Source organism: Pleurodeles waltl, chromosome 6, assembly GCF_031143425.1.
Source record: "Pleurodeles waltl isolate 20211129_DDA chromosome 6, aPleWal1.hap1.20221129, whole genome shotgun sequence".
NCBI lineage: Eukaryota > Metazoa > Chordata > Amphibia > Caudata > Salamandridae > Pleurodeles > Pleurodeles waltl.
In genome coordinates this window covers 1,430,078,381-1,430,106,170 of record NC_090445.1, presented here as the reverse complement: position 1 = coordinate 1,430,106,170, position 27,790 = coordinate 1,430,078,381, and the positions used below count along the sequence as shown (strand labels likewise).

Below are 27,790 nucleotides of genomic sequence, written 5' to 3'. Positions count from 1 at the left end.
CTTATTAAAGAACCAGTCCCTGGAAAAAAAATGTTTGTGCGTGCCTCGGCTGTACACTTGACGGACGTGAAGTACCGTCGTTACTAAGGGCTGGTTTGTGCCGTGGGAGCAAGTCGTTGTGACTGACACAAACCAGCGAGGTCATCGATGTTGAAGCCAGGGATAGTGTATCCTACCAGCTGCTTCCATGAGACTTGGCGCAGCGTTGGTGGCTGGAAGCACGAAACTTCTTAAATGCTAGACCGCAAATGTTCACTCATGCGCCATGTTGGAAATCCGTCGCTGAAAATCGTCACCACAATATCACAGAACGACTACTGTTTCAAGTTTGTTCATCTACTTCCAACGTGGCTGCCGTGCTGTTGACATCTGCGTTGGCGGTCTAGTGTTTATCCCCGTTCTATACGGTGGGAACTTGGGATGCACTAGGTAAGAGTACGGCGAGAGAGTAAGGAGCAGCGGCGGAGGTCTACCGCGGTAAATTGAATCCTACGGCTACATATTGTTTACAAATACCACCGCGAAGGAGGGGCGGGAGCCTAGATACCGGCGACGGGATGAGGCGGCCTCAATATTGCTGTGAGGAGGGCGCAGGAGGGGCGCCGGGCTGGTGGCGCCCCCTATAAGGAACCGAATCCCCTCACCGGGCATGGAGCCGGCGCGCCGGGCGCTGCTTGTCCGCTGTCTGCCCCAGCTCTCGGCTGCTTTGCCAGAGCCCCACCGCTTACTGGCGGCGCTGGAAGAACACGGGGCCTTAAGCGGGCGAGAGCGGCGGGAGCTGGAGACGTCAAGTGGGGGCCCACTGCTGGAGCGGTTGCTGCATACTCTCAGTTTGAAGGAGCGGGACACCTACCCCGATCTTCGGGCCGTGCTTGAGAACACCGAGCCCGGGGCCCTGAGAGTGCTGCAGCAGGAGGAGGATCAGGAGGAAGGGGAAAGAGGTTGGTAAAATGTGTGGGTGACACTTGGGGTGAAGAAACTGTGGGGTAGTTAGTGTGACGGGTATCAAGTGGGGAAGCAGTTATGCTGGGTGATTGGTGAGGTAGGTGGGGGATATAATGTGATGATTTAAGGGGCAAAAGGGTAATTAGGATGACTGATAATGGAATAAGGCAGTGGGGGTGATGATTTAAGATTGAGGGCCTGCGTGTGTGGCATTGAGACGAGAGACTGGCACTTCAAAGGGCTTTGTCTTGACCACACAGCTGAATGTACATTGTTTAGCGCAGTGCTCTGAGTTGAAGGTGTGCATAATGCATATTCATGGGGCTCTTTGGTAGTTATTTCTGTTGACGTCTCCAGCCTTTGCCGGACCCTGTACTTTGTGCTTCCTATGACGACCAGATCACCAGTTACTTCTTCAAATCTTAAAATCATTGGGTATTGTTAAAGCGCTTTTTGAAATTCGCGAAAGGTGCAAATACTGTGTGAAACTTATTTTTGAAATTTTAGATTACACCTTAAATGAGTTACATTGTTCTTTTAGAAGTGCAAATAAAGCTATGAATAGTTATGCCACATTCTCGGGTAGAACGCCACTATTATAAAATGGATGTAGTTTCTAGTGTTTTGTTTAACTTCTGCTCACACTCCACCCCCTCGTCAGTGACCGACTGCTACGACACCTCCTACTTCGTTTCTGCAGAGCTTCAAGTGAATGACGTCAGTAGAATAGCAATATACAGCATTTGCGAGAAAACGTGTGTTGTGAATAAGGCTTCCATGATGTACCCAAAGTCTCATTTTCCAAGACTTCTGCTGAAAGTTTCACTGGAGACGTTAGTTTTATGAGCCATGTTTAAGAAACATTTCATTTGTATTGTACATCTTTGTAGTGCAGTTGCAGATGAAGCAAATGGAAGATTTCTTTTATCTTAAAAAATGGGTTGGCGCTAAATCATTTTGTATTTTTAATTATTACTTTCTTAATAACATGCCAAACTCAAACCTAACCATGATCATAACATCCTGAATTTTCAGAATCTTTTAATAGCTAGTGTGATTTGTCTATGGGATTGGGATTTTTTGTGAGTTTTCTTTTGCCATTTTCCTTGTCGACGACTTGTCATGCTGTCAGTGCTCTTTATGAGTTGACTCTTAGAATGTGTCCTTTTTGCTTAGACGAGGCTTAACTAGGTATTCTATAGTTTTTTATGATTTTTCACTGTACTTCTGAGTTTGAACCTTAATAGAGATTCACATATTTCCTTCTCCCTACCACATTTTGTTTTTTATTCTGTTATAAATATCATTTTGCTCTATTTGTGATCTAGTCGTTTATGTAGCTGATATTTTATTCTGCTTAACGCTGCTAAATTGAGTGTAATCTCTGACTGCTAGATCAACTGGAAACTCTGTAACTGTATCATATTGTTAACATTTTTGGGGTGATCTATTATTGGCGTTCATTTGATTATTGGGTTTCGGCTCCCTCATGCTCCTTACCTTTTCCATATTCATTGGCTGTAACCAACACCGGTCTTTTGTAGCTGCTTGTATTGTATTTCAGGTGCCTTCTAACTTTTATTGAAGTGAGTGGCTGAGCAAAGACCTTCAGCCAAAAACTACTACAATTTTTGATTATATGCACTCTGGTGTATTGTTTGCTTATCAACTGCCTCAGTAAGCATTTTTAATTACTTTGTCACATTTAGTAATGTATTTTTGGCAAGTGGTTAGAAAAACCTACACAATCTGGTGTTGGTAAACACCCATGTAAAGTTGTGAAAAGAAGATGGGTACCAAGGTGCATGTACTTCCACCGTGAACAGCAGTGTTATCATGCATAGTGGTTAGGTGATTGCTGTCTCCCATGATCAACCCCCAGGTAAAACGTACGTGTGAAGTATGCTGCCTTTAAGTGTGAATGCAGTCTGTGTACAAACCTCAGAGACAATAACTGGAGAATCCTTTATAGAGGTTACTAAGCTGCTGCAAAACACTACAAGCGTGGATTTGATTTAAGGATAGTAGTCCCATTCCTAGCGTTCTTTCTTTGTGCATTAACTTCCTGCATTTGTGATTTTAGTATGTCAGTGGTTGCTTGTATATATTGTACTGTAGCGGATCCTGTTTAATAACTGGCAACACAGTGTTAGGGACTAATGCAGTGCAAAGGTGCCTTATTGCTTGCAACAGTCAGAGAAAATTAAATGGATGAATGGTTATTGCCAATCAAAAGGTAGACTTGGCAAAACCCTAGAACTGTATCAGGGTTCCATTAGTTTATTTTAAGTTGCTTAAACGTATCCCTAAACACTGCTGTATTAAAGCCGCACAGGGTGTGCTTAGGAAAAAAATGTTGTAGCCTGGTGGTGATTTAAAAGCATGTCAGTGTCGAGTCCTTTGCTAAATCAACACAATGAAATTCATATTTTGTTCCTTTAAAAGAATATTTTAACGTCTTGAAAATTAGAGCAATCTTTGGTATGGAATCAGAAACGCCACCATGTTACGTTGACGTTCTTACAAATGACTAAGAGAAGGGTGGTTTAGGATTTCCTGATTGTCAGTGATATTATATAGCATCTTATGTCTAACGACTGCACTACTTCTCAACTCGGATTTCTAATTTTGATACACCGTACAAATAGGCCTTGCGAAAATTGAAATCTGACACAAAGTGCTATGGTTTTTATTCTGGCTCGTTTTTTATAACCAACTTGGCATATGTAGAGAGCAAAATATTGTTATGATGCAATGATTTGTGTGTGTGTATATATATATATTAATATATATTATTATTTTTTCCATTGAAACAAAGGTTTCAGGGACTTAATAGTTAGGAAATAGAATAAAAAAAAAAAACTCACAGAAATCCACTTAAAAAACACAAAGGTTACAGGGACATTATAGTTAGACTCTCATTTTAGACGTACCAAACCATGTTTACTTGTATATGCTTTTATTACACTAATAGTACATACAAGGCCGGGAGTCCAGGGTGGCTGAACCAGTATACCTCTTTCAACATATTTATCTAGTTGTCTGTACTATGTCCTAGGCAATCATTGCTGTCTCTTCTGTGCTTTCTGGACTACTACTGTGAACCTCGGTCATCTCTTTATTTCCTAATCCCCAGAATTCTTTCAGCTTCATGTTCGGCTGGTTGTTCCATTGTCATTACCCAGATGACAAATTTGATATGTTTGGGTAATGTAAACATACTCCAATAAGTAATCATTCACAAACTGACCTGTATTTTTAAGCAAACTGTTCAAGATTGTCTAACTTGATTGGCAGGCGAATGTCCGGTTGTCTTCCATTCATTCTTCCTACAGTGAACTCTTAGCCTTACCATTGGTGCTTGAGGTTATTGAGCAGAGGTAAAAACAAGTTTTGACAACTCCCTGCTCTTGCACCAGATACTGTTGAAGAAGCATTCACATCAGTTTTGTTTAAACCTGACTTAATAACATTTCAATGCATTAGAATCGACAGCACATGGTTCCCTTGAAATCTTGGTGGTGACAAACTGTCAGGTGCAGGCTGTTGGAAAATGGCCTTCTCTGAAGGGCCACCCCGAACTTTATGCCTTCCTTCTCCTCTTTTTCTGACCGTGTTTTTGTTGGCTTTAGGACTCTGTGCACTTTACCACTGCTGACCAATGCTTACATCCTTTTGCTCTCTTCTTAAAACACTGTGACTTTGGCTTAGACCCAGTTGGCATAATTAATTTACTTATAAGTGCCTAGCACACTGCACTACATGTGCCTAGAGCCTGTAAGTTAAATGCTAGTAGGGGGCCTGCAGCACTGATTGTGCCACCCACATAAGTAGCCCATCACCTTGTCTCCGGCCTGCCGCTGCAAGGCCTGTCTGTGCAGTTTACTGCCACTTCAAAGTAGCCTATAGAGCAGGGTGCTGGTTAAGTGAAAGGAAAGACATGCACCTTTACGTTTTATTTGTCCTGGTAGTGACTAACAGCCAAATTCGGTATTTACTACTGTGAGGCCTACCCTTCTCACAGGCTAGCATTGGGAATTCCTTAATAAATTTTAAAGCTGTAATTCCTGATCAGAAAGGAGTAACTGCTTCATATCTTTGCAAACCTCTATAATGGTAAAGTTGGATTTAGCATTACTATTTTTGAAATGTAACTTTTATAAAGTGGGCATTCTCTGCTCTCTCAGCTCTGTGGGCCTTCAGCCTGTCTCCAATACACATCTGAGGTGGGTGACAGCTAGACTTTGCACAGCCACAAACACAGGAAGGGTAGGTATGTCTGAGCACTCACCTGCATTTGTGATGGGTCTTCCTGTGCAGGAAGGGTGGATGGGGAGCTGACACAACTGAATAGAGAATGCCTGTCAACCACACTAAGGGCAGATTACTCCCTACTGATAATCTAGAGCTGGGGCTGGGAAAAGAGGTCCTCTGTTCACTTCAAAGACTCTTCATTGAAGTCTCTCCAACTTCAAAGGCAAAACTTGGTATAACTACTGAGTCTCTCACCCTACTAAAAAAGGACATGTCTGGACCTACAACTGGACTTTGTCAGAACAACTGCTGTGCTTTCACGAGGACTGTTACTCTGCTGGACTGCTGTCATGGAAGGACTGCTTTTCTGCTGTACTGCCCTGCTGCTCCCTGACCTTGCTGATGGGTGAGGTGGACTCTGCCTTGCACCACGCGTGATATCCAAGGGCTTGCTGGCTTGCTTCCTGTTGCCTGAAACTCATGGATATCCAAGTCTCTACCCCTGCTCCTGTCCTTGGTTGACTGGAAGTGGGCCCAGGTTCTTGCATCACAGAAATTGACGCATCTCCTGTCTGCTTGTAGCAAAACTGGTGCATTGACCTGTTAGCGGAGCAGAATCAAAGCATCACTCTCAGTACCAAAGCATTGTCTTGAGAGCGTGACACATTGGAGCACGATTTGTCGCAGTAGCAATCTATGGAAACTGACGCATCCCGCGACTACTTGGAGAAACCCGACACATTGCACTTCAGAACCAACACACCTCTGCCTCGTACAATGTCCTCGGATCCGATGCATTGCCATCACTGCGTGGGACTGATAGATGGATCGCCATCCCTGCAAGGAGCGATTGACGCATCTCACTGTGCTTCTTGCAGCTGCAACCAGTAAACTTATTGTTCCCCGGCGCCTGTATGGGTTCTATTGCCGGCCTGCACTCCATCGCAGTCGGCCCAAACTTTGGCTTTGCCCCGATCCAGCGTGACCTAAAATAACCCCTAGAAGCGCTGTTTGATTGTAAGTGGTAGTTTACATTTATTCTTTAAAAATTCTTATCTCGACTTATGATTAGTGAATTTTTGTTTTTCTCGTCTTATTTTATTTATAGAACCATAGTCTATTTTTCTAACCAGGTGTGGATTTTTTTTGTGGTGTTTTCACTGTGTTACTGTATGAGTTATTGCACAAATACTGCACACATTGCCTGCTAAGTTACGCCTGCCTGCTCTATGCTAAGCCACCAGAGGGTGATCACAGGATAATTTAGGTTGTGTTGTGGCGTACCCTGACTAGATTGTGCTCCTCACTTGGACATGGTGCCTATCTCTGTCAACTAGAGACCCAGTTTCTAACACAGGCCAGAAACAAATGTATTCTCCACGACACATAGATTTCTAGTATTGGTTGCTTGATACAATTTGTACAATGAACACAAGCCTGCGTCCAGCTCTTCTCATGAGAACTAGGAAAATGGGCTTCAAGAATTACAATATAAACAGTTTTTTTTAACCCGAGCAACCCTTTTCTCAGTTTTATCAACATCAGTGGCATGCACATGTTTAGGGCAATGTTAGCATGTGCTGAAGGACAAGGCTGAAGCAGGTTTCAGGTAAACTAAAATATTCACAAATTTTTAATAGACTTGGCCCATTTCATTGTCGTTGTTGAGAAGCGATCCCATTCATTTTGTAGCTTGGTGAACAAGTCTTTGATTGACTTAATGTTTTTTGAACTTGAGTAAATTAAAGTCCAGAAAGGATGTTTTTCAGAAAAATATATACGTCCCTAAATCAATAGGGGAATGGTTGCGTTTCTAGTCTTTGTAATGCTTGAGCCAATGAGTTTTTACCTCTTTTTATATGATTAAGTTTGTATAACCAAAATACATTACAGCGTTTGCTTACTAATATATCACATCATACTTTTTTGGGCCTAATAGTAAGGTAGCTGCTATGATCATGCTTGTGTAATTCCACAATTTGCTTGCTTGTTAAAGTGTTTATCATTAATGTAATGTAGTTTGCCTCACATGTTTGAGGAGCATCCTTTTCAGCAGAGGTGTTGGTTAGGTTCCCAAATGGTGGCAAAATGTATTCCCTGCACTCAATGTAACAGTTTGTGTTTTGCTAACCTGTGTTTACCAATAAACAGATTCAGTTTGGTCACAACCATTTCTGTTTTGAAGAACCCAGAATACCACGAAAATATTGTGAAAAAACATGTTGCTGTATATTGATTATACTGTCTTTACAATTGACAGTAGTCATTTAGTATCCTTTGTGGATAGAATGTGAAGTAACTCCTTGTTGCTTTATACTATAAATACTTATTTTATACATTCAGATTTTTTTCCCCCCAGTTTTTTTTAAAAGTAGGGGTTGCTAATTTATTAAGCTAGTGCTGCTGATGTTATGAACTTCAGAAGAATGAATAGGTTGAGATTTAAAAGGTTGACCATATGTTTACACATAACTGATTGCATTTTCAATTTGAGACATTGGGCTGGTTAAGAGATTTCACCTACAGCTTTACCCCATAATTTAATAACTCCTGGCTGGTTCGTCTTTATATATATATATATATATATATATATATATATATATATATATATATATATATATATATATATATATATATATATATATATATATATACCAACTTTAGCATGGGCCTTTGAGAAATATGCTCTTTCAAAGGGCAACACACATTGATATATTTATATGTGTTTCTATCTTTCTTTCTCTCTATACATACATACATATATATATATATATATATATATATATATATATATATATATATATATATTATTGCACTATCATCTGAATGAAGCTAGCTTTTCACAGAAAAAATACCTATTTCACATATGGGTTTCTTAGCACTATTTCAGCATCAGAAAAGTTTGCCAACATTGCGTGTTATAAAATGTAATAAGTTGGGGATTCAAATATTGTTGTGCAGCCCTGATTTTAATGCATGGAGTATTCAAATACAGCCATCCACGAAACAGCAAAAGCGGTTGCTATGGTGGTACTTGCAGATGTGTGGAATTCTCGAAACCTAATCACTGAGGAACCTTTTTCTTTGGCAATGATAATAACTAATGGTTATTTGGCCACTAGACACCCTCCAGCACAAACACATCAGCTGTTAGTTTACAGTACTTCAGTATGGATCTGTGAAAGTGGATTGTCTGCCTCAAAGGGCAAGATTTCAATTTATCTGTATACGTTGTTTAAACACGCACATATGATTAATTACCACTACAGCCTTCACTATTAACATGAACACTGTAAGGAATTACTTTGAGGTGATGTTTCATTACTGACCGGGTTAAACTTTTAAAAACATATACACATTTGCAAAATCCGACGATTTGATGCCATTTATATTGCCTCTATAATACTCCCTGATTATTTGCAGATGTACGCATAAGCATGAAAGCAAGATTGGTGATTGATTGCTTTCAAAATAAAAAGTATACAGAAATTTGCAACTTGGAAACATCTGTACACTAAGTGTATATTTTGCTTGTACAAAATGCTGCTAATAATTGCAGATTCACTTTCCTTAACCCCCCTTACCCTTTGGGAAAAGTGTTATTCCTATCCTTGTTGGTGTAATTTTCTAATTTTTTTCAGTTTGGGGAAGAGATTGGAGAGGAACTGGCGAATACCTGGACAGTGTTAGTATTCCATACTTGGAACAACCCCTTCCATCCTTCTTGCAATCCTGTGCATACATTTGCAGTAAGGTAAAAAAAACCAAGGGCCATATTTATACTCTGGTTGCGCCGAATGTGAGTCGTTTTTTTCGACGCAAATTCGACGCAGAACTAACGCCAACTAACGCCATATTTATACTGTGGCGTTAGACGCTTCGGGCGCCAAAGTGCCCGGAGTGTGCGTCATTTTTTAGCGTGAACCCCTTCCTTGCGTTAATGATATGCAAGGGAGGCGTTCCCGTCTTAAAAAATGACTCCCAGGCCTTTACGTGGTATTTATACTCCCGGGCAAAAGAGACGCCCGGGAGTGGGCGTGGCCAAAAACGGCGCATTTGCGCCGCTTTTTAACGCCTGGGTCAGGGATGGCGTTAAGGGACAAGTGGGCTCAAAATGAGCCCAGAGTGCCCTCCCCTGCCCCCAGGGACCCCCCCTGCCACCCTTGCCCACCACAGGAGGACACCCAAGGACGGAGGGACCCATCCCATGGACATTAAGGTAAGTTCAGGTAAGTATTTTTTTTTTTATTTTTTGTGGCATAGGGGGGCCTGATTTGTGCCCCCCTACATGCCACTATGCCCAATGACCATGCCCAGGGGACAGAAGTCCCCTGGGCATGGCCATTGGGCAAGGGGGCATGACTCCTATCTTTACAATGATAGGAGTCATGTTGATGGGGGATGGGCGTCGAAAAAAAATGGCGCAAGTCGGGTTACGACGATTTTTTCGACGTAACCTGACTTGCCCCATTTTAAGACGCCCATACGCCATTTTCCCCCTACGCCGGCGCTGTCTGGTGTACGTGGTTTTTTTCCACGCAAACCAGGCAGCGCCGGTCTGCTTGCGCCGGCTAACGCCATTCCATAAATACGGCGCCCGCATGGCGCTTCAGAATGGCGTTAGACGGCGCAAAATTTTTTGACGCTAAACTGCGTTAGCGCAGTTTAGCGTCAAAAAGTATAAATATGGGCCCAAATCTGAGCCTAGTTAGAATACAAACCTTGATATGAGCGCTTACGTAACCAGAGAGGCTCTTATCAGAACTCGCACATAGTAAGAACTCAACCACAATGTGTCAACTTACTGCACGCCACTAAAAAGGAATAGAGGATTTTTTTAGAAGCTAAGTGTGTTTCTTAAGCATCCTGCCCCTTAGGCAAGTAGATATTTTATAAAATTCCACACTCCTGATTATCCACAGTGTCATTATAATGTAGTGGAAAACAGATTTTGTTTTGGTGAAGCATCATTTGGTTAAACTGCATCAGTGGCTTGTGTTGTCGGTTCTATTGGTTGGTCCGTAGGGACCAAAGTATGTGTTGTCTATGGATTTCTTTTCCTTCTCATACTATTTAGTGTGGTTGATTGTCGATTGCCCAATCCCATGTGTTGCTCCTCTCTTGCACCTCTTTAGACTCCAATGATCATTTACTTCGACTGGCTGTTTATTGACTATTACCTTATTGCTTCCAGATAGACTGGTATTGTTTGCTCTGTGTCTCTCGTTGGTAGAACTCTGAATCTCATATTATGATTGATATCCTAATGGCACCATGCCACTCCTAGGAGAACTCCTTAGAGTATGTGTCTGGACTAGTCCCATATTGCCCATTTCTTTGGGCTACTCCCTTTTGCACCTGGGTGGACCCCTACGGCATACTATGGGTGTTCATATAATGTTGCTCTTTGGTTAGTCCACGGCAGACCCATCCAAGCGTATACCACGGCTGGTTGTATTGTGCCCATTCTTACGGGTTGCCACTATGCTACTTATATGTACTCCAGAGCCCATACAGCAGATGATGAATGCTTCAATGTCAAGCGTACACTCCTTTTACTTCCAGGTATTTATATTCATATTCAGTGTTATTTAAACTGTATGACACTGATCAGTACAGAACTGGTTCGTATAACAGCATATTTTCTCACACGTATTCTCTTACACACTTGCAAGTGCAGCTTCGTGCTTTCAGTAATATGGTTTGATCAGACTCTGCCATACATGTATAACATAAAAACACTTCTGACACTGTATACTTGAGTGCTAACCAGCATATAATGCCTAGGTATCCTATCTCGCCCTCCTTTTTCTTTCAATTTCCTCCAACTCTAATCCACATACACAACATCAAAACACTATACCCACACAGGCTACTTACTAGTGACATTCTTTTCCACCAGTGCACACCTGTGGAGTAGCATTCTACATATCTGTAAAAGTGCTTTGGAGCTATAAGAATGAATCTACAGTACTAACATTTCTGTGGCGATCCCTGAAGATTTATTTAGTGAGCAGGTTCTAATTTTTTACTTTCCAAACAATAGGGGCCAGATGTATGAAACTTTTTGATGCATGAAAGGCATTTGCAGACCAAAAATAAGAAATCGCAAAATTTGCGATGTATTTTTTTTGGGGGTTTTTTTGCGACCTGGTTTTGCGACTCGCAATTTGCGATTCGGTATTTCCAGTAGGAAATTGCGAGGCGCAAATTGCGAGTCGCAAAATCCAAGTCGCAAAGAGATGCATCAAAAAATCGCAAATTGCGATTATTCACAGAATGGCATTCTGCACATGCAAAATACCATGAACTGAAACCAGGTGGTAACCAGGTGCAATCTATATAAAGAGGCCCAGAATGCCTCAAACTCTTTCAACAATGGCTGCACTCTATGTCATGGCGAGGAGGATGAGGATCTTGGCAGGTTTGAGGAGAGGGAGGAGGAGACAGGAGCGCATTTTCAGAGTGCGCATTACACTTTTTAACCTGACAGATGAGGAAATATTTCAGCGGTATAGGTTGAACTCAGCAATGATACTTGATCTGATAGCTGAGCTACAACTCATACTGCAGCGCAGAACACTAAGGACTCACAGCATACCCACCCATGTGCAGGTATTATGCTCCCTCCACCTACTCGCCTCGGAGCTATCAAGGGGTCATAGCAGCAGGTGGAGGGGTGTCACAGAGTACCCTCTCTAGATTTTTTCAATGCATTCATCAACGCCATGCTGAGCAAACTACATCAGATTCTCCCACACCCCACTGGAATTACAGCAGACAAAAATAGAGTTTTACCAGATAGCACAGTTCCCCCACGTCCTAGGTGCCATATATGGCACACGTGGCAATCTGTCCACCATCAGCCACAGAGTATGTGTACCGCAACAGGAAATACCAACATTCAATGAATATACAGGTGATATGCAATGCCTCCTACATCATTACTGATCTCGTGGCCAGGTGCCCAGGGAGCACACATGATTTGTACATCGTTCGCCACAGCGGGATTCACACACGACTGCTAGCTGGGGAGTTTGGTGAAGGATACCTACTAGGTATTGTCCCTCTGTACACTGGCGCATTGATGGCGTGCCGATGTCAGATGGCTCAGTTACTCATCATACCCTCTGTCCCTTCCAGGAGACAGTGCCTACGCAGTGCGCACCTACATGATGACGCCCTACCTCAATCCTGCAACACCTGCTGAACGGAGATACAATGCAGCACACAGGGCAACCCGCAATGTGGTTGAGCGCACATTTGGACTGCTGAAGAGTCGCTTCCGGTGCCTCCACAAAAGTGGAGGGGCACTACAGAACAGCCCAGAGACGACATGTAGAATAGTGGCTACTTGTGCAATCTTGCACAATATAGCTGCCACTAGGGGCATACCTGTAGAAATATGTGAATCTGAATCTGATGAGGATGATGGTCCCATACCACCCCTACAGCCAGCAGACATGACCAGTGCAGCAGAGGGAAGGCAAAGGCGTGCCGACATCACACACAACCATTTCAGACGTGAGTATAAATGACACAAATCCTCTGACAACTGTACATGTAGTGAAATAAATGTATTACCTTAAGTCAGGTAATGTACGTGTGAGTAATAACAAAAAACAGGTAATGTGATAAACGCAAAACAATGAAGGACCAGAGTAATGCACTATTACTTCATAGTATCAACAGCAATCCACTGGCAGCTAGAGTCATTTTTTGCGCCCACGCACACCTCTCGGGTGCCCAGTTGCATCACTGGCACCTCTATTGTCACCCTCAGTGGCAGTGCTGTGCCTGGCACTGCGCCGTCTGGTGTCCGCTGCTGGTACAGCAACACTTCTGAGGCTGGAACTGTCCTCAGTGTCCCCCAGTGCTAGCTTACTTGGAGTGGCTGACCTTGGTCCCATAATGTGTTCAATCACATTGGTGATCTGCACAAGTCCATTTACAATGTCCCTGCTGCTGTGTGCTGCCTCCACTTGCGCAGCCACTGCACAACAGGCAATCAGTGCTGTTGAATTTGCCACCCTGTTAGAGGAACGACAGAAGCTGCCAAACATGGTACGAAATCTGCACTCCTGTCTGCGCTGGCTCACCCTCTCATGGCGCAGCACCTGGCAGAGTTCACGGACAGCACTTGTGAGGTCCCTGGTGTCCTGTGATGCCTGCACCTGTCCCTCACGCAGCTGTACAATGTTATTATTGAGGGAGTCAAGTTGGCGATGCAGGCCCATCATGTTGCGGTTATGTTTGCGCAAGTTCTTATCTAATGCGAGGATCAGCTTATTTTGTAGACTCTGCTGCTGCAACATAGCAGCTTCCAGGCCACCAAATAAGGAGGGACCCTCACCTGCCTCATGCTGCTGTGCCCAGGAATCTGTCGCCATCCTGCGTGGTGCTGTGGTCTGATGACACCTGACCTCCTGAATCTGGCTGCGCCTGCCTGTTGCTGATGGGTTACTTCGCCCTTCCTGCTGCTCATCGGAGTCATTGCTGAGCTCTGGCAGTGGCCGTGCCCTGGGCCTGCGCCGTACAGTCGCAATGTTGAGGGACCCACTGGTGTTTGAATTGGAGGCCAAATGGGTGTCTGCCTTGCCTACCCGTGCTGATGCTGTGGCTGCTGGGCCATGCCCACCTGCAACAACAATATGCAGCATGTCAGTTATGTATGTTAAATTTACGTCAGACAATGGTAATAAAGGTACAGGTACTTCTCTACACTGTGTTGTGTGTGTTGTGTTCCTCTGTGTGTCACTCTACTTAAATACATTTGTTTGTGCTACTTTCAGTTCTGGGTTGTGGACTGCCACTACCATAATGCATTGTTGTGCTGCTTCTACGATGTTGACTGGACTACTTCTTACACTGTATAACATTACTTGCTAATTCCTAAGGGGCCTTGAGGTGTAGATCTCTGTGACCCCAGTCACAGCTTCAGGGAGGAGTGTGGACTCGACTAGGTCCTCCAATGGTGTGGATGGTTCCTCTGTGGGTGGACCGCCTCCTGTGCCCCTGGCCTCCGCAAGTCTCCTTGCCACCCTCTCCTTTGCACGGGACCGCCGGTCATACCACCTTTTCTTGATCTCTTCGATGGAGCGCTGTACCACTCCAATTGTGCAGATTTTTGATTGTATGTCCGTCCATAGTCTCCTCTTCTCACTCTCAGGCACCTGGAGTGAGCTTTTTCCAAAAAGGCGGTCATGACTCCTGACCACCTCCTCAGTTAGCACCTCAAGCTCCTGCTCGCTGAATTTCAGCTTGCGCTTTCTTTCACCCTTCTCCTGTGATTGGCCTGGGGTATCCATCCTTGCTCAGGTGTGCTGGCTCCTTCTAAGTGCTGCTCTGTGTGGCTGGGCTGCTCTCTCTCAGGATGCTGGTTTGGGTGTGGCACCTGAAACTGCCTGGGATGACTCATTTCCTGCTGGTGATGTCATCAGGCTCCTCCAGGTGTGCTTTCTGGAACTTTCTCACAATTAGCGATTTTGTTTTTTTTACCGAATCGCAAAAAAATCGCAATTTGCGAAAATGCAAATTGCGATTCGGTAAATGGGCCACGCAGATCACAAATAGAGATTTTTAAGAAACCGCTATTTCCAAATCGCAATTTTGTTACATGGCCAATTGCAACTCGGAAATAGCGATTTCTTAAAAATCGCTATTTGCGATTCGCAAGCCACTGTTTTCATACATATGGCCCTAGTTCTCTTTTACTTAAAACTAGATGGAGCTAATCATTTGTATAAAGCTACACTCAACATGTTAATTGCTTGCTAAGGACTGCAAGTTCTTCACCCGAAGCATAGAAGAAAGCCCCACTGGGTTAACTGGATAAACCACCTTTGCTTCATTGTCCCAAGTGCACAGTCAGCAAAGTGCAGGATTTTATAGTTTGTCAGCCAATCTGCCAGTATTTTATTGCCTTGAAAACCTCTATGAATCCAGGTGGAATTGATTGTAGTTGTTAGACAGCATGATAATTTTGTTCTGTGTTAGTTATTGGTGTCACTTTTAACTAACAAATAAGATATAGTGTGATGCCAACGATAAGTTGCCAGTGTTCTTAGCTGTGTTTGAGACCACGGGTTTGGTGCTAATCTTGATTAATGAGTTCAGACATTGCATCAGTATATCTGCCTTTTGACTGTTGATGTCTTTAAAGGGTGGCCTATATCTAGATTGGTTTCCAGGGTTAATCAGCTGGTTGATATCTTCCTGATCACTTTGTGCTATAGAGATCACAAAGAAGACTTTTGTTTTTTAACGATTGGCTTTCTCTGCTTGTTTTAATAACTCATCTTGAGGGTCATAGTGATATAAATATTCATATATTAAGTTTATTTCCTCTGAGCTTTATAGGGCCCAGGAAATGTGGTGTTTGAAGTGACTCTGAATCATTGTCTCTATATCTGGCTCTTTGTAGAAACTGTGACAACGTTATTGCACTCAGTACAATTTTAATTGAATCATTTGAGTCAATAGCGATTCCTTGCTAATCACTGCAGCAAATAGAAGATTGAAATCGAATTTTATTACAAGACCGGAGGCTCATATTATGCAGTCTTTTCTTGCTTTAATTTTAAACAGCAGCCAAGAAGAAAACTACATTTCCCAATGAAACAAACTACAAAGTGACATCATAAAGGAACATCCAATAGGACGTTGAATACTATCTTAACTGCGAGCAACAAGTCCTCTTTTCTTGCTGCTAGCAGTCAAGATAAGTATCGCCATTGTTTTTTCCTTATCATGCTACAAAAACGTTTATTGTAGAATGTTCTTTACTGTCAAAGCGTAAATATTCTAACCGCTTAGTATTCCATTTAATGTTACCTCTAACGATGTTTTTTCCTCTTTGCCTTCGCGCCTGTCAACGGTCATTTTTTAGCCGTTTTATCAATGCGCTAGTACACACGCGCGCTTCCTGCTTCCTCAGCGTTTCGTTTCCCTTGCCGTCGGCCGACATTCCGAGCGTATTTTCGCTCGTTTAAGCGGGTTCCGGATTCTGCAAATTCCAAACTCTCACGGAGAGAGTTTTTCCTACTCGGAGACTGCCCGTCTCTAACACAGCCCCGTTTTTGAGCTCCAGCCACTGTTAGCCACTCCTCCTTTATTTAGCTCAGGTTTTTAACCATTTCTGTTCCTTCCTGAACTCAGTAGTTTAACTAATTATTATTAACTGTGGTACACCTTAATTATTTTCTACCCAATATTATTATTTTATTGATTTCAGTCATGACTGAGGAAGAAGATTCTCAATTATTTCAGGAGAATTTAAAATCTTTCATTAAGGATTCTGTTCAACAAGCTGTTGCTGTTTCTATGTCAGACATAACCAAGAATTTAGAGGCCTCCTTTTCTAAAATTATGTCCACCTCTAATATGCCTTCTAATAAAGGCAAGAAACGTGCGGCCACCCTTCCGGTGCCTACCAAAGGCGTTTCTGCTGGGCCTTCCACCCGAGAGGTATCCAAATCGGGTTCCAATTTCTCCCCAATTCGTATTACCCAATTGAGAGACACCGATGGAAGATGATGACTCCCCAAGTCATACTGATGATATGGACAGATCGGTGGATCCATCTTCTTTTGGGCCTCTGGAGAAAAGGCTCAAAATTTCTCCTAATGACGGTGGTGACGTTCACCCTGTGTCTCATATTTTGGTGGACCATTCTGGCGAGCCTATGTTTGATCCTTCCCTAATGGTTCATCCAAATTCCAAAGAGTGGTATCCTTCTGACCATGTTGCAGATTATGTCTCCTCCTTTTTACGCCATCTTCTAGATAAGACTACCCGAAATAAGCTCAAGTCAGAATGTCCCCGTCCTTCCTTGCCTGACAATATCACTTCTACCCCAATAATTGACCCTAATATGCTTATGTTTTTTACCAAATTTGGAAAAGACCCTAAAAAAGGTGTTGATAGAGCCTGGTCAGGTTGCCAGGACAAACTTTTGGATTTTGTGGGTCCTCTCACCAGGATCTTTGACTTGGCTGAGGAGGCCAAAATGGACAACACTCCTATTGACCCGGAGGTCCTGTCTAACTGGGCGCAACGCGCTATTTGTATGTTGGGCAATGCCAATACCCAATTGTCCATTGAGAGAAGGAAGAGCCTCCTGTTGAAGACTGACCCCAAACTGGCTTCCTTAGCCTCTAAGGATGATGGCCCGTCAGCCAAGGGCCAGTTATTTGGAGACTCCTTTATCAAGGAGATTGGCAAATATGTGTCCACCTTTGCCTCCCTTGATAAAGCACAAATATCTATGAAAAAGATTTTCTCTTCTCTGTTTTTTGGCAGGGCCGGCAAAGGCAGGAGTCGATTTGCAGGCCGTTCCCTCAGAGGCCAATATGCTAACAGAGACTCCTATAATCAACAAACCCAGCTTGATACCTACTCAGGCTACAAACCAAGATTCTACCCCCGTCGCTCAAGAGGTTACTGTCAAAGAGGCTATGCCTACAAAGGAGAACAAACCTCCGGTAAGTGTTTCCAGTTCTGGCCTTCCTCCAGTAGGAGGCGGACTGGCTCTATTTCTCGCTTTCTCTCACGTCAGATCCCTGGATAATTCAATCTGTTCAGGGTTACCTCTTAGAGTTTTACCAACCCCCACATCAATCCCGTTTTCCTCTCCCCCTTGTTTTTTCTCACAATCAAAACAACCTTCTGCACAACGAAATCCAGTCTGTCCTCGCCAAGCACGCCATAGAACCTGTCCTATTCGACTCTTCAGGTTTCCTCAGCACCATTTTTCTCGTCCAGAAGAAAAATCTGAAATTTTGTTTAGTTCTAAACCTAAAGAACTTCAACAATTTTGTGGTTTATCAGCACTTCAAAATGGAGACCATCCTCCACCTCAGGGATATGTTGCTTCAAAACGACTGGCTAGTCAGATTGGACCTTCAGGATGCTTACCTCACGGTACCAATTCATCCCTCTCACAGGAAATTCCTTCAGTTTCAGTGGCAAAACTCTTTCTACCAATTCCGAGTTTTTCCTTTCGGTCTTTCTTCCGCTCCTTGGTGTTTCACCAAGATTCTCAAACCCGTTGCGGCCTTCCTCCGCTCTCACGGAGTTCGCCTGATTCTCTATTTAGATGATTTTCTGTTGATGGCACAGGACAAACCTCTTCTCCTCGACCATCTACAATTTTGTCAAAATCTTCTCCTCAATTTGGGATTCCTTATCAACTTTCAAAAGTCGGCTCTCATCCCAACCCAGAATTTAGAGTTTCTCGGTTTCCTTATAGACACTACTCGTTCGGTTCTCCAGATTCCTCAACACAAAGTGTCCCTAATCAAGAAAGAAATCCGTCAATCCTTATCCCTTCCTCACATCTCCCTCAGAACTTTGGCTCGTCTGGTAGGTCTCCTTGCTTCCTCTATCCAGGCCATCTTCCCTGGTCCTTTACACTATCGGGCCCTTCAACGACTCAAGATCAACCATCTTCACAAAGGTCTCGCCTACTCAGATCCTTTGGTCCTAGATTCCGAATCCAAAGAAGAGCTTCGATGGTGGCTGACTCATCTAGACGCCTGGAATGTCAGAACTATCTTCTCTGCCGCCCCAGATCTTGTATTAGAATCCGATGCAAGTCGGACCGGTTGGGGCGCAAGATGTGGTCAGTTCTCGACTGGAGGCGCATGGTCTCGGAAGGAGTCCTTCTTGCACATAAACAGTTTAGAGATGCTTGCAGGCTCCTTTGCCAGCCGTACCTTCACAAAAGACAAGATAAGCTGTACCATTCTTCTCAGGATGGACAACTTGTCCGCCGTCAGATATATCCACTATCTGGGCGGTACCAAGTCCAAAATTCTCTCCACCCTGGCGAAACATCTTTGGGAGTATTGTCTACCCCGACAAATCTCAGTCAAGGTGGTTTATCTGCCAGGCAAGCTCAATACAGTAGCAGACTGGTATTCCAGACATCTTCATGACTCCAACGACTGGCAATTGCATCCTTCAGTATTCAATCTTCTTATTTCCATCTTTGGCAAAATGTCCATAGACCTTTTTGCTTCTCGCCTCAACTCTCAGCTTCCCTCCTTTTTAAGTTGGAAACCGGATCCTCAAGCCCTGGCCACGGATGCTTTCCTTCAGACTTGGCCATCATCCCTTCTTTACGCTTTTCCTCCCTTCCTGCTCATTCCTCGAGTTCTGGCACAGGCACGGAGACAACGGTCTACTCTAATTCTCATAACCCCATTCTGGCAGGCTCAGCCTTGGTATCTAACTTTATTGGAGTTGGCGATCGACCTTCCCGTTTGGCTTCCTCACTTTCCCAACCTCCTCTTAGATCCCCAAGGCCATCAACATCACTTAATTCTCAACAACTCCTTGTTCCTCATTGCTTGGAAGATTGCGGGTCGTCCTGGAGAACCCCAGGAATTTCGGAAGATGCTATCAAACTCATCCAACAAGCCAGGACCCCTGGTACTTCCAAGGCCTACAAATCCACATGGGCCCTTTGGAGCAGCTGGTGTATGGACAGGAATTCAGATCCCTTTTCAGCTGATGTAGTGTTGGTGGTCAATTTCCTTGCTTCTCTAGCCTCCCAAGGTAAAGCTTACCGTACTATTAATAGTTACAGATCTGCCATCTCCGCTGAACATAGAAGAGTCAATGGCAGACCTATTGGTGAACATCCTCTCATCTGCCAACTGTTAAAGGGAGTAAGATGTGTCCTTCCTCCATCTCCTAAATATAATATTATGTGGGACGTTAATCTGGTATTAACATTTTTTACAGCCTGGCCGGATAATGATTTACTCTCTCTCAAGCAACTTTCTGCTAAATTAACTATGCTTTTGTGCCTAGTCTCTCTTAAGCGTGTTTCAGATGTTAAAGCCTTAGATGTTTCTTCCTTTTTCTTCTCTCCCCTTGGTGTTTCTTTTCAGGTAAAAAGCCGTACTAAAACTGATTTAGCTTGTGCCAATTATCCGTTTTTTCCTTCTCAACCCAAATTGTGTGTGGGAAATTGTTTGAAAAGCTATGTGACTCGTACTGCAGATTTGAGATCATCCTCTGCCTCCCAATTGCTCATTTCCTTTCAGAAACCCCATAATCCCATTTCTTCTCCTACACTGGCTCGTTGGGTCAAATGGATCATGTCCCTGGCTGGGATCGATGTGCAATTTTTTGGTGCCCATTCTGCCAGAGGTGCTATGGCCTCTCGCGCCTTTTGGGCAGGTTCCTCTTTACAGGATATTCTCAAGTCTGCAGATTGGTCTAATAAAAGTATTTTTAGAACTTTTTATTGTAAGCCAATTTCTCATGTTTCAGATTCTGTTATTGCTATGCTTTAAACATGCATAATATGAGCCTCCGGTCTTGTAATAAAATTTAGATTTTCCTAGCCTTGGTGTCTGAAAGGCTAGATTTTATTAAAGACACGGAGGTGAGTATTATCCCACCACTGTTGTTAACCCTCCGTGTTATTTTGTTTCAGGGCCAACTCCCTCTTCCAGCGTTGGCTCCTACCAACATTGGATTCTCTCCTCAACGTTCATTCTTCCAGGACTCCAGTCTACACTCACCAGCTTCAGAATTGCTTGTTGGACTTTGTGACATTGGTTTCTATTTTTTATGTCATTTTATTGGTTACTTCTCCTCTTTAGTTATATTCGCATCAAGAAAAGAGGACTTGTTGCTCGCAGTTAAGATAGTAATAGAGTTATTCGACTTCCTATTGGATGTTCCTTTATGATGTCACTTTGTAGTTTGTTTCATTGGGAAATGTAGTTTTCTTCTTGGCTGCTGTTTAAAATTAAAGCAAGAAAAGACTGCATAATACTCTCCTCTGTATCTCTAATAAAATCTAGCCTTTCAGACACCAAGGCTAGGAAAATCTCAATTGCTTTTTAACCATTTTGACAATTTTAACTGTTTAATCTTGGAAACGTGTTTTTTTTTTCAAAATATGCAATATAATCCCAGTGGATAAACGGTAGCCAAATTAATGTGCGGGAGCTCGGCCAGTGTTGGAGTGACATTGAACCAAATTCTGCAGTGAGACTGAATAACTACTTGTAGACAGGGTTTGAAGCATGCACATGATTAGTTCTCCTCCTGATTGACCAGATTTGTTGCATCCAAACAGCTAAGGAGGAGCAGTCTAGCCCTGAGCTGCATTCTTGATTGAGTTGATTTTAGCAACAAAAACAGATTGAACACAACAAACGAGGACCAAAAACAGCCTACTAAGTTGCTTTTGCTGACTATGATCAAACATAAGAAAAAGTTGGTCATAACTGACATAGTAGGGTGTTAACGTCAAAGGAGGCGCCGACCCTATAGAGCAACTGGATTGAACAGTATGGGAGAACGTGTGCAAGCTTGAGTATGCCACAAGACACACTTTTTCTTTGTAAGTTTAGTATTATTTTGTCTGTGTGCCATTGCTTTGCGGGTACCACAAATTGCAAGGTACTGAAGTGCCAAATCAGAAGTTGATAGTGAATTATGGAGTGAATCAGATGTACTTAAGAAAATAGTTAGAACTCAGAAATTTCTGGATATGATATTCTACAGGTATCTAATAAGCTATAAGACAGGTACTCGCCATGGATATCTCTACTGTAAACTTGTTGGTACTTTTCCCATAACAGTGCGATTGGAAACTGCTTCTCAAAACAGATTTTGAACTTTTCCTAATTATTGCCATGCATTTTGTCATAGTGAGTGAGTAGCCACGTTTCTTTTCTCTGCTCAAGTGCTTCTCTTCTCCAGTTATGTATTTTTCTGCTGATCAGTGTGGACTGGCGTTTGGCCCCTACTTAGGGCCCCAGGTTTTATGGTATTTTTTTTTTTTGACATTTCTGTCTGTATTGATCCATATTTATTTTTTGGTTATCTTATTGGTATTGATCCATATTTATTTTGTGTTTTGAGGAAAAAAAGGAATCGTAAAATTGTATATTTCCACATTTATTTAACTGATAAACATGCACTCATACTTTGCTACTTGTCGCGTTTTAGCAAATTATGCAGCCAAATATAGCAAAACAGTAACCCATCTGTACATATCAGCATTATAATACAAATATAAGTTAATATATACCTGTATATAGGGAAATCTGAATCTGTTTTTGAACTTCCCATGCTGTCTATGTGCTCAGCTGGTGTCCTGGAAATCATGAAGGACAGTGTGGAGAGTCAACCACAAGAAGTTAAATTTTCCGTATTTGTCCACTTTTGGTTCTAAAAGAAAAAATACGGACAGGAAAAATGTTTATTGCCTATACTTATCCCTAAAAAATAGTAAAAACTGGGAGCCTTATTTGTAATGCAGTTTGGGCCTTTGTCCCACAACTCTTAGATTTTCTAAAAGTTTTCTCCATCAGCTCGGACATCCTTGTTCTCAGAGTTATAGGTTTATGGCATGTGTTTAGTGCCACCAGTAGTTTGCATCTGCTTAGCCGATGCTTTCTGCATGCATGTGCTTTCTATACAACCAACAGGATCTGACAAAAAGCAATTGGTGTGCATATAGTAAAGTAAACAAAAAAGTGATGGATGGAATGCTTGAATGAATCTTGGCTGTTGGTAATTACTCTGGTCCACACCCCAATCCATTATTTGTTTTGCACATCATGTCACCCCAAGTTTGGACCCAGCTACATGCAGGTTAGTCTTAACCCTGCTTCATTTGGAATCGTCCATCCTGAACTGCCCAGACAGATTCTCACTGAACCAGTACACAATCAACCCAGGGCCAGTTTCACCCAAGTTACGGACTCATTAGCCCGGGTGCAACTTGGTTTCAGTGACCTTGAGCACGGGACTCCTGTTTGGGCATACATTTCCCACTTAAAATGTCTTACTAAAGTATACAAAAAGATGTGTTTGGAACACTTAAATTAATCTCAGTCATTGGTGATTACTCGGGCTGCATCCCAATCCAGTGTTACTTTTTTGGTGTGTATACAGGACAGGGCTACTGGAATTATGCAATTCCATTCAGTTTCTTTAGCATGATTATGTATTCAACTTATTGCTTACATAATGCATCTGCTGCACAAAATGCAGATTTTAACAAAAACATGATTTTAGTCAAACAAAGTTTGACTGGTTATCTTCAGTTGCTTATTGCTGTATTGGATTGTTGAACAGGTACTAATAAGGTGAAATCTATATTACCATCAACAAAAGTGACAAAATAGCAGTAGTACTATCACAATGGGGCACATTATGTTATGTGATTTGCCTTTTCTTGACTAATAATGTTGTCATCCCGGCCACATGTTTTGGATGATAGTCATATTCCCTCACTAGGCAGGTATTGGTGGACTTTTGCTCTGGTACATGCAGAAGAATGCCCCATGGAGCAGAGCTAGCCTGTGTTGGTTGGTGCTCATTTGAGTGTCAATTTGTTGTGTCAATTAAGTGAAAGTGTTGCAACCCAATCTCCTTTTTCTTTCTTTATACCTTGGAGATTGAAAACTGCTTCAGGGTCTGCTCCAGTGATTTGCCTCTGTGTTAAATGAGCCCACCCATGCCTATTGTTCCTTCAACAAGAAAGGTTGTCGTCGTGGAAGACACCTGTGATAGCTCCAATCACTCGAGCACCATCTAGAATGCAAAGCAGTTAGAGAAATTAGGAATCTGATTGAACAGGAGGTACCTATTTCACTTTACTGTCTTACCTTGTTGTCATGGACACCTTATTTGGGCATCTTGAGGGTAAATGAGAAAGGTTCTTTGGCCCCTTCTTCAGGTCTGCTCCAGCACCAGCCAGGAGTGGCCTGTGTATTGCCTCGGGTAGTACTGATCAAGTCACTGCCAGAAAACCCTTGTACTGATCCTTCCTGTTCAGATCTGTAAATAGACTTGAGAGCCCAAGAATGCTCACCCCAGTCCACACTGCTGAAATATCTGGACAAGTGAGAGTGCATGGATGATTCAGTTCAATCATAATTTCTAGGATTCTTACAATGTTATCCAGTGATCGTAGCAGTCTCAATGGAGAGTAAATACTTCAAGCTCTGACATGGGTTAAATTCCCTAGTAAAGTAAAATTGATTCTTCTTGACACAAATTTTTGCTTTGTGCACTTACTGATTTTGGCTGGGAATGTGTGTTGTAACTAGCTGCTTGCAGCTTCATGTTGCTGTCTCTCTGCTTTCCTGAATGTCACTCTCCTTATGCAACTTGTGACCATGTTGGGCTTTCTCCTGATGTCATTCAGATGCTGTCCAAGGCCTTTATCAGTCCTTTTTGAGATGGTGAGCCCACATCCCTAAACCTTTGGTGGAACACCCCTTCAGCTTTCTCTAATGGTAGCTTTTTGGTCACGATAAACTTATCTAGGTATGGCTGGAACTTGCTTCGAGTGACCTTGCTGAGACCAGTTCATCATTGGTCCTTGCAGCATTTGATCATCCAAAGCAATGTGTTGAGCTCAAGGTGTTCTTGGTATTATGAGCCTTCAGCTCAGGTTAGTAGTGAACACAGGCAAAACTACAGCGTTATTTTATACTGAATACTGAACAGGTATGTCAACTTCGGTGGGCAGCAGAACAGGATTCCCTTAAGATGAACCTGTGCTGGATATGTCAGAGAAGTACCTTAATGCAATCCTTTAGGGTCCACTGCAACAAGAAATAAAGTCCATGTGTTCAGTAATCCTCAAAGACTGCTATTGAGCCATAGAGGTCTAAAAAAGGATTTTCAAGGTGGGTGCTTATCTCTACTTCTAATTTTGAGGCCTCTTGATCCACCAGAGATTTAAGAGGATCAGCTAGGTTTTAGTGAATGACCATGTAGACTACATAACGCATCTTAAATTGAATTCTGTTGAATCTGTTAATTGTTCTCTCCAATACATTCTGTTGGTAGTTTGTGTTGTAATTTAATGGTAAGTTCATTTTGAAGCATGTTGACTTAAATTGAATTCTGCATGAGTGGCAGCCGGTGACATGTCGCAGCAAATGAGGTTTATGTGGGTCCATTTTCTGGCAAATTTACTTGCTGCTAAATGAAAGATAGCCTTAAATGGAGCAACAGATGCTACAAATGCACCAGCTAGAATTGTGTTTCCAAAGTCAACTGGAGATGTGTTTGAAGATAAAGCATTGCTCTCATAAGTGGGATGAGTGTAAGAACCAATGTAGAGCCCCTTGTTGTTCTGAAACTATATTTTTTCAGTGTGGCAAAGCAATTCACCCATTCTTATAGCAGTAGGTGGTCTTTGCTGTTCTCAGAGTAAAGATAAAAGTATTTAAACGGCACTTATTTTTCCATTGATGTGGCTTTGAATCTCATTGGTTCCCTAGCTTCTCAGCTATGTTATGAAGATTCTTGCACAGGCTAGGGTATCCTCATGTAGTGAAGAAAGAATTGTGTGGATATTGGTTGTTTATAACTGAATGTAGTAGTAACTGATTGGGTGTAGCCTGAAATCTGTCCAGATATTACAGTGCTAACATGGTTGTTTGGCCTTTCCTTGACACGTGTATTTGTATGTCTGTGAATTATGTGGAGAATTAATTATGGGCTGTAGTAGTTGCCTGATATCAATCTGGTGGCCTGTCTGAACTGTTCTGGCTGAGAGGGGTTATCAGTTCTTTTCAGATATGTAGTTGGAATAAGATTGACCCATGGGGCGCTAGGATACAAAATGCCACCGTCTGCAGACTAATTGACAGGCCACTGAGTGACTGCGCCGAAAAGATTGTGAACTTGCCTGCAGCACTTTATTTTAATCCTATATAAAGAGCAACAATGCCAAGACAACGTGGTGAAAATGCAGATCTATTGTTTCTTTTTCCCTTATAACATGTAGTCCCTAAAGTTGCCATGTCAGGTGCTGATCAGACAGTTCACTACAGCGGGTTGTCTGAAGGGTGAGAGCACTTTAAACCGCCCTCCACTTTGCCCCAAATGAAGCACCACAGTGTCTTACTAGACTAGGGGGGGTGAAATAGCTAAAGAGGCTCAAGTAGTACTCTGCTTGTTGCTTTTAATTAAAGGTTGGTATTCTAGGAGTGCTTTCTAAAATTATACCACCACCAGTAACTGGTTGTTTATAAAAGAGGAACTGGAGTAACAGATTAGGCATATTATACTGGTTATAAATGATGTAAATCCTCCACATTATTATCAAATGTGCGAACCTGAAACTATCCATCCACCTAAATCTGCTGCATCACCCCGATTTGTCATGTTAAAGAAAGTCACGTGAAACCATTATTATATTTTTTACATAGAAAAATACGGCCCATAGGTTGCATGCAGACCTCCTGATCTTTATATGCCGACCCCTGGTCAATAGAAGCACTAGGCTGCTGTTTACTCAACTCTGCACTAACTTTAACAAGAATTGGAAAAGCCAGAAGGTTTTGCTTATGCAGGATCTACAGGCTTTGCCAATTTTTTGTAGACTGAAAGTAAAGAAGAAATAGTGCTATGACATGCAACGCTTGTGGTGTCCTAAATCTTATTCCTTTAAAACCTTTGAAGTGATATTGCAAATGGTGCTGTGAAACATGCATAAAAATAACTTCGACAAAGCTAATAGATCTTGCATAGGATAAACATATTGGCTTTGTCAGTGCTGTATTTTTTTGATTGCCAGCTGCCTTCTTTTTTAGGTCTCGACTACACCACCTGTCGTACACTGTCACAAGACTTATGCTTAGATTGCAATCCCGCCAGCTGGTTAGCTTAATTGTCATTCTCATTAGGTTGTTTCCTATTCACTAGATGTTGTGGGGTTTGATTTCTTTACCTGCATTTGTCCCGCCTGGACGCATTACTTCTGTCCTTCCACTGTTTGTTTTTCAAGTGTTACGTTTCTCTTGTGTTGTTAGTGCTACACAGAAGTGCTTGCCTTTTCCATTTATCTAGCTTGTTTAGTCCTCTTCCTCATCATTTGCTACACTAAGTGTTACTCTACTGCCTATGTGCTTTTCTCCCACCCCCCCTGCATTGTTTTCTTGTCTGTGTTTCTCCCTTCAAGTTCTGTGTTACTTCCACCGTTAAACTGTTGCCCTCCATGTTTCTTATTTCCCCATCCTGCATCTCCTATATTCCTTCTGCCCCCCCAACCTCCACCCAGGTTGCTTCTCCCCCACCAGAATGAAAAACATGTTTTAGTTCTGTTTTTGTTTTCTTTTTTAGTTACTGCTACAACATTGATTTTAACTAAAAAGAAAAAAGTGTTCACCATTTTGTAAGCATGTGCTTGTATGTGTACTTGTAAATGATGTGGCCAGGCCCCCAAAGGCAACACCTGTTGGCTTTGTCACTGCTGGTTAGTTCTCTTCCTTGACCGATACAACAGGGGAACCCGTCACTCTCGTATGCCATGGCACCCTCTGATCAGTTCAGTTTTCTCGACTTAGTCGATTCCTTTGCTTTTTTTAAAAATCTTAATGAGTGTTAGCTAACTCTCAGATGCCCAATCCTAGCACAGTATGCCACAGGTGTCCTTCCTGTGAAGGAAATGGGCATGTCCAACTATACTCCCAGCCTCCTTTCCACATGACAGATCTGTCATCTTTACCCATTCCCACATTAGGCAAAATATCCCCTTCCTTTCCTCCCCCCACCTCCAAAGAGCGAGGCTAGGATGCCACCCAAGAAGGTAGGC

The 27,790-nt window shown here is 42.6% G+C and overlaps 1 protein-coding gene across 4 annotated transcripts in view; it reads left to right on the top strand.

The window, feature by feature from the left end:
* Positions 1–394: 394 nt before the first annotated feature.
* The window catches only part of DLG5 (discs large MAGUK scaffold protein 5), a 1,179,851-nt gene continuing 1,152,455 nt past the window's right edge, over positions 395–27,790 (top strand). For 2 of the 4 annotated variants that reach the window (XM_069240807.1, XM_069240806.1), the window contains exon 1: positions 395–941. In XM_069240807.1, coding sequence (XP_069096908.1) covers positions 650–941 — 292 coding nt within the window. In that variant the 5' untranslated portion in view covers positions 395–649. The remainder of the gene's footprint in view (positions 942–27,790) is intronic. The other 2 variants (XM_069240808.1, XM_069240809.1) reach the window with 2 other exon arrangements.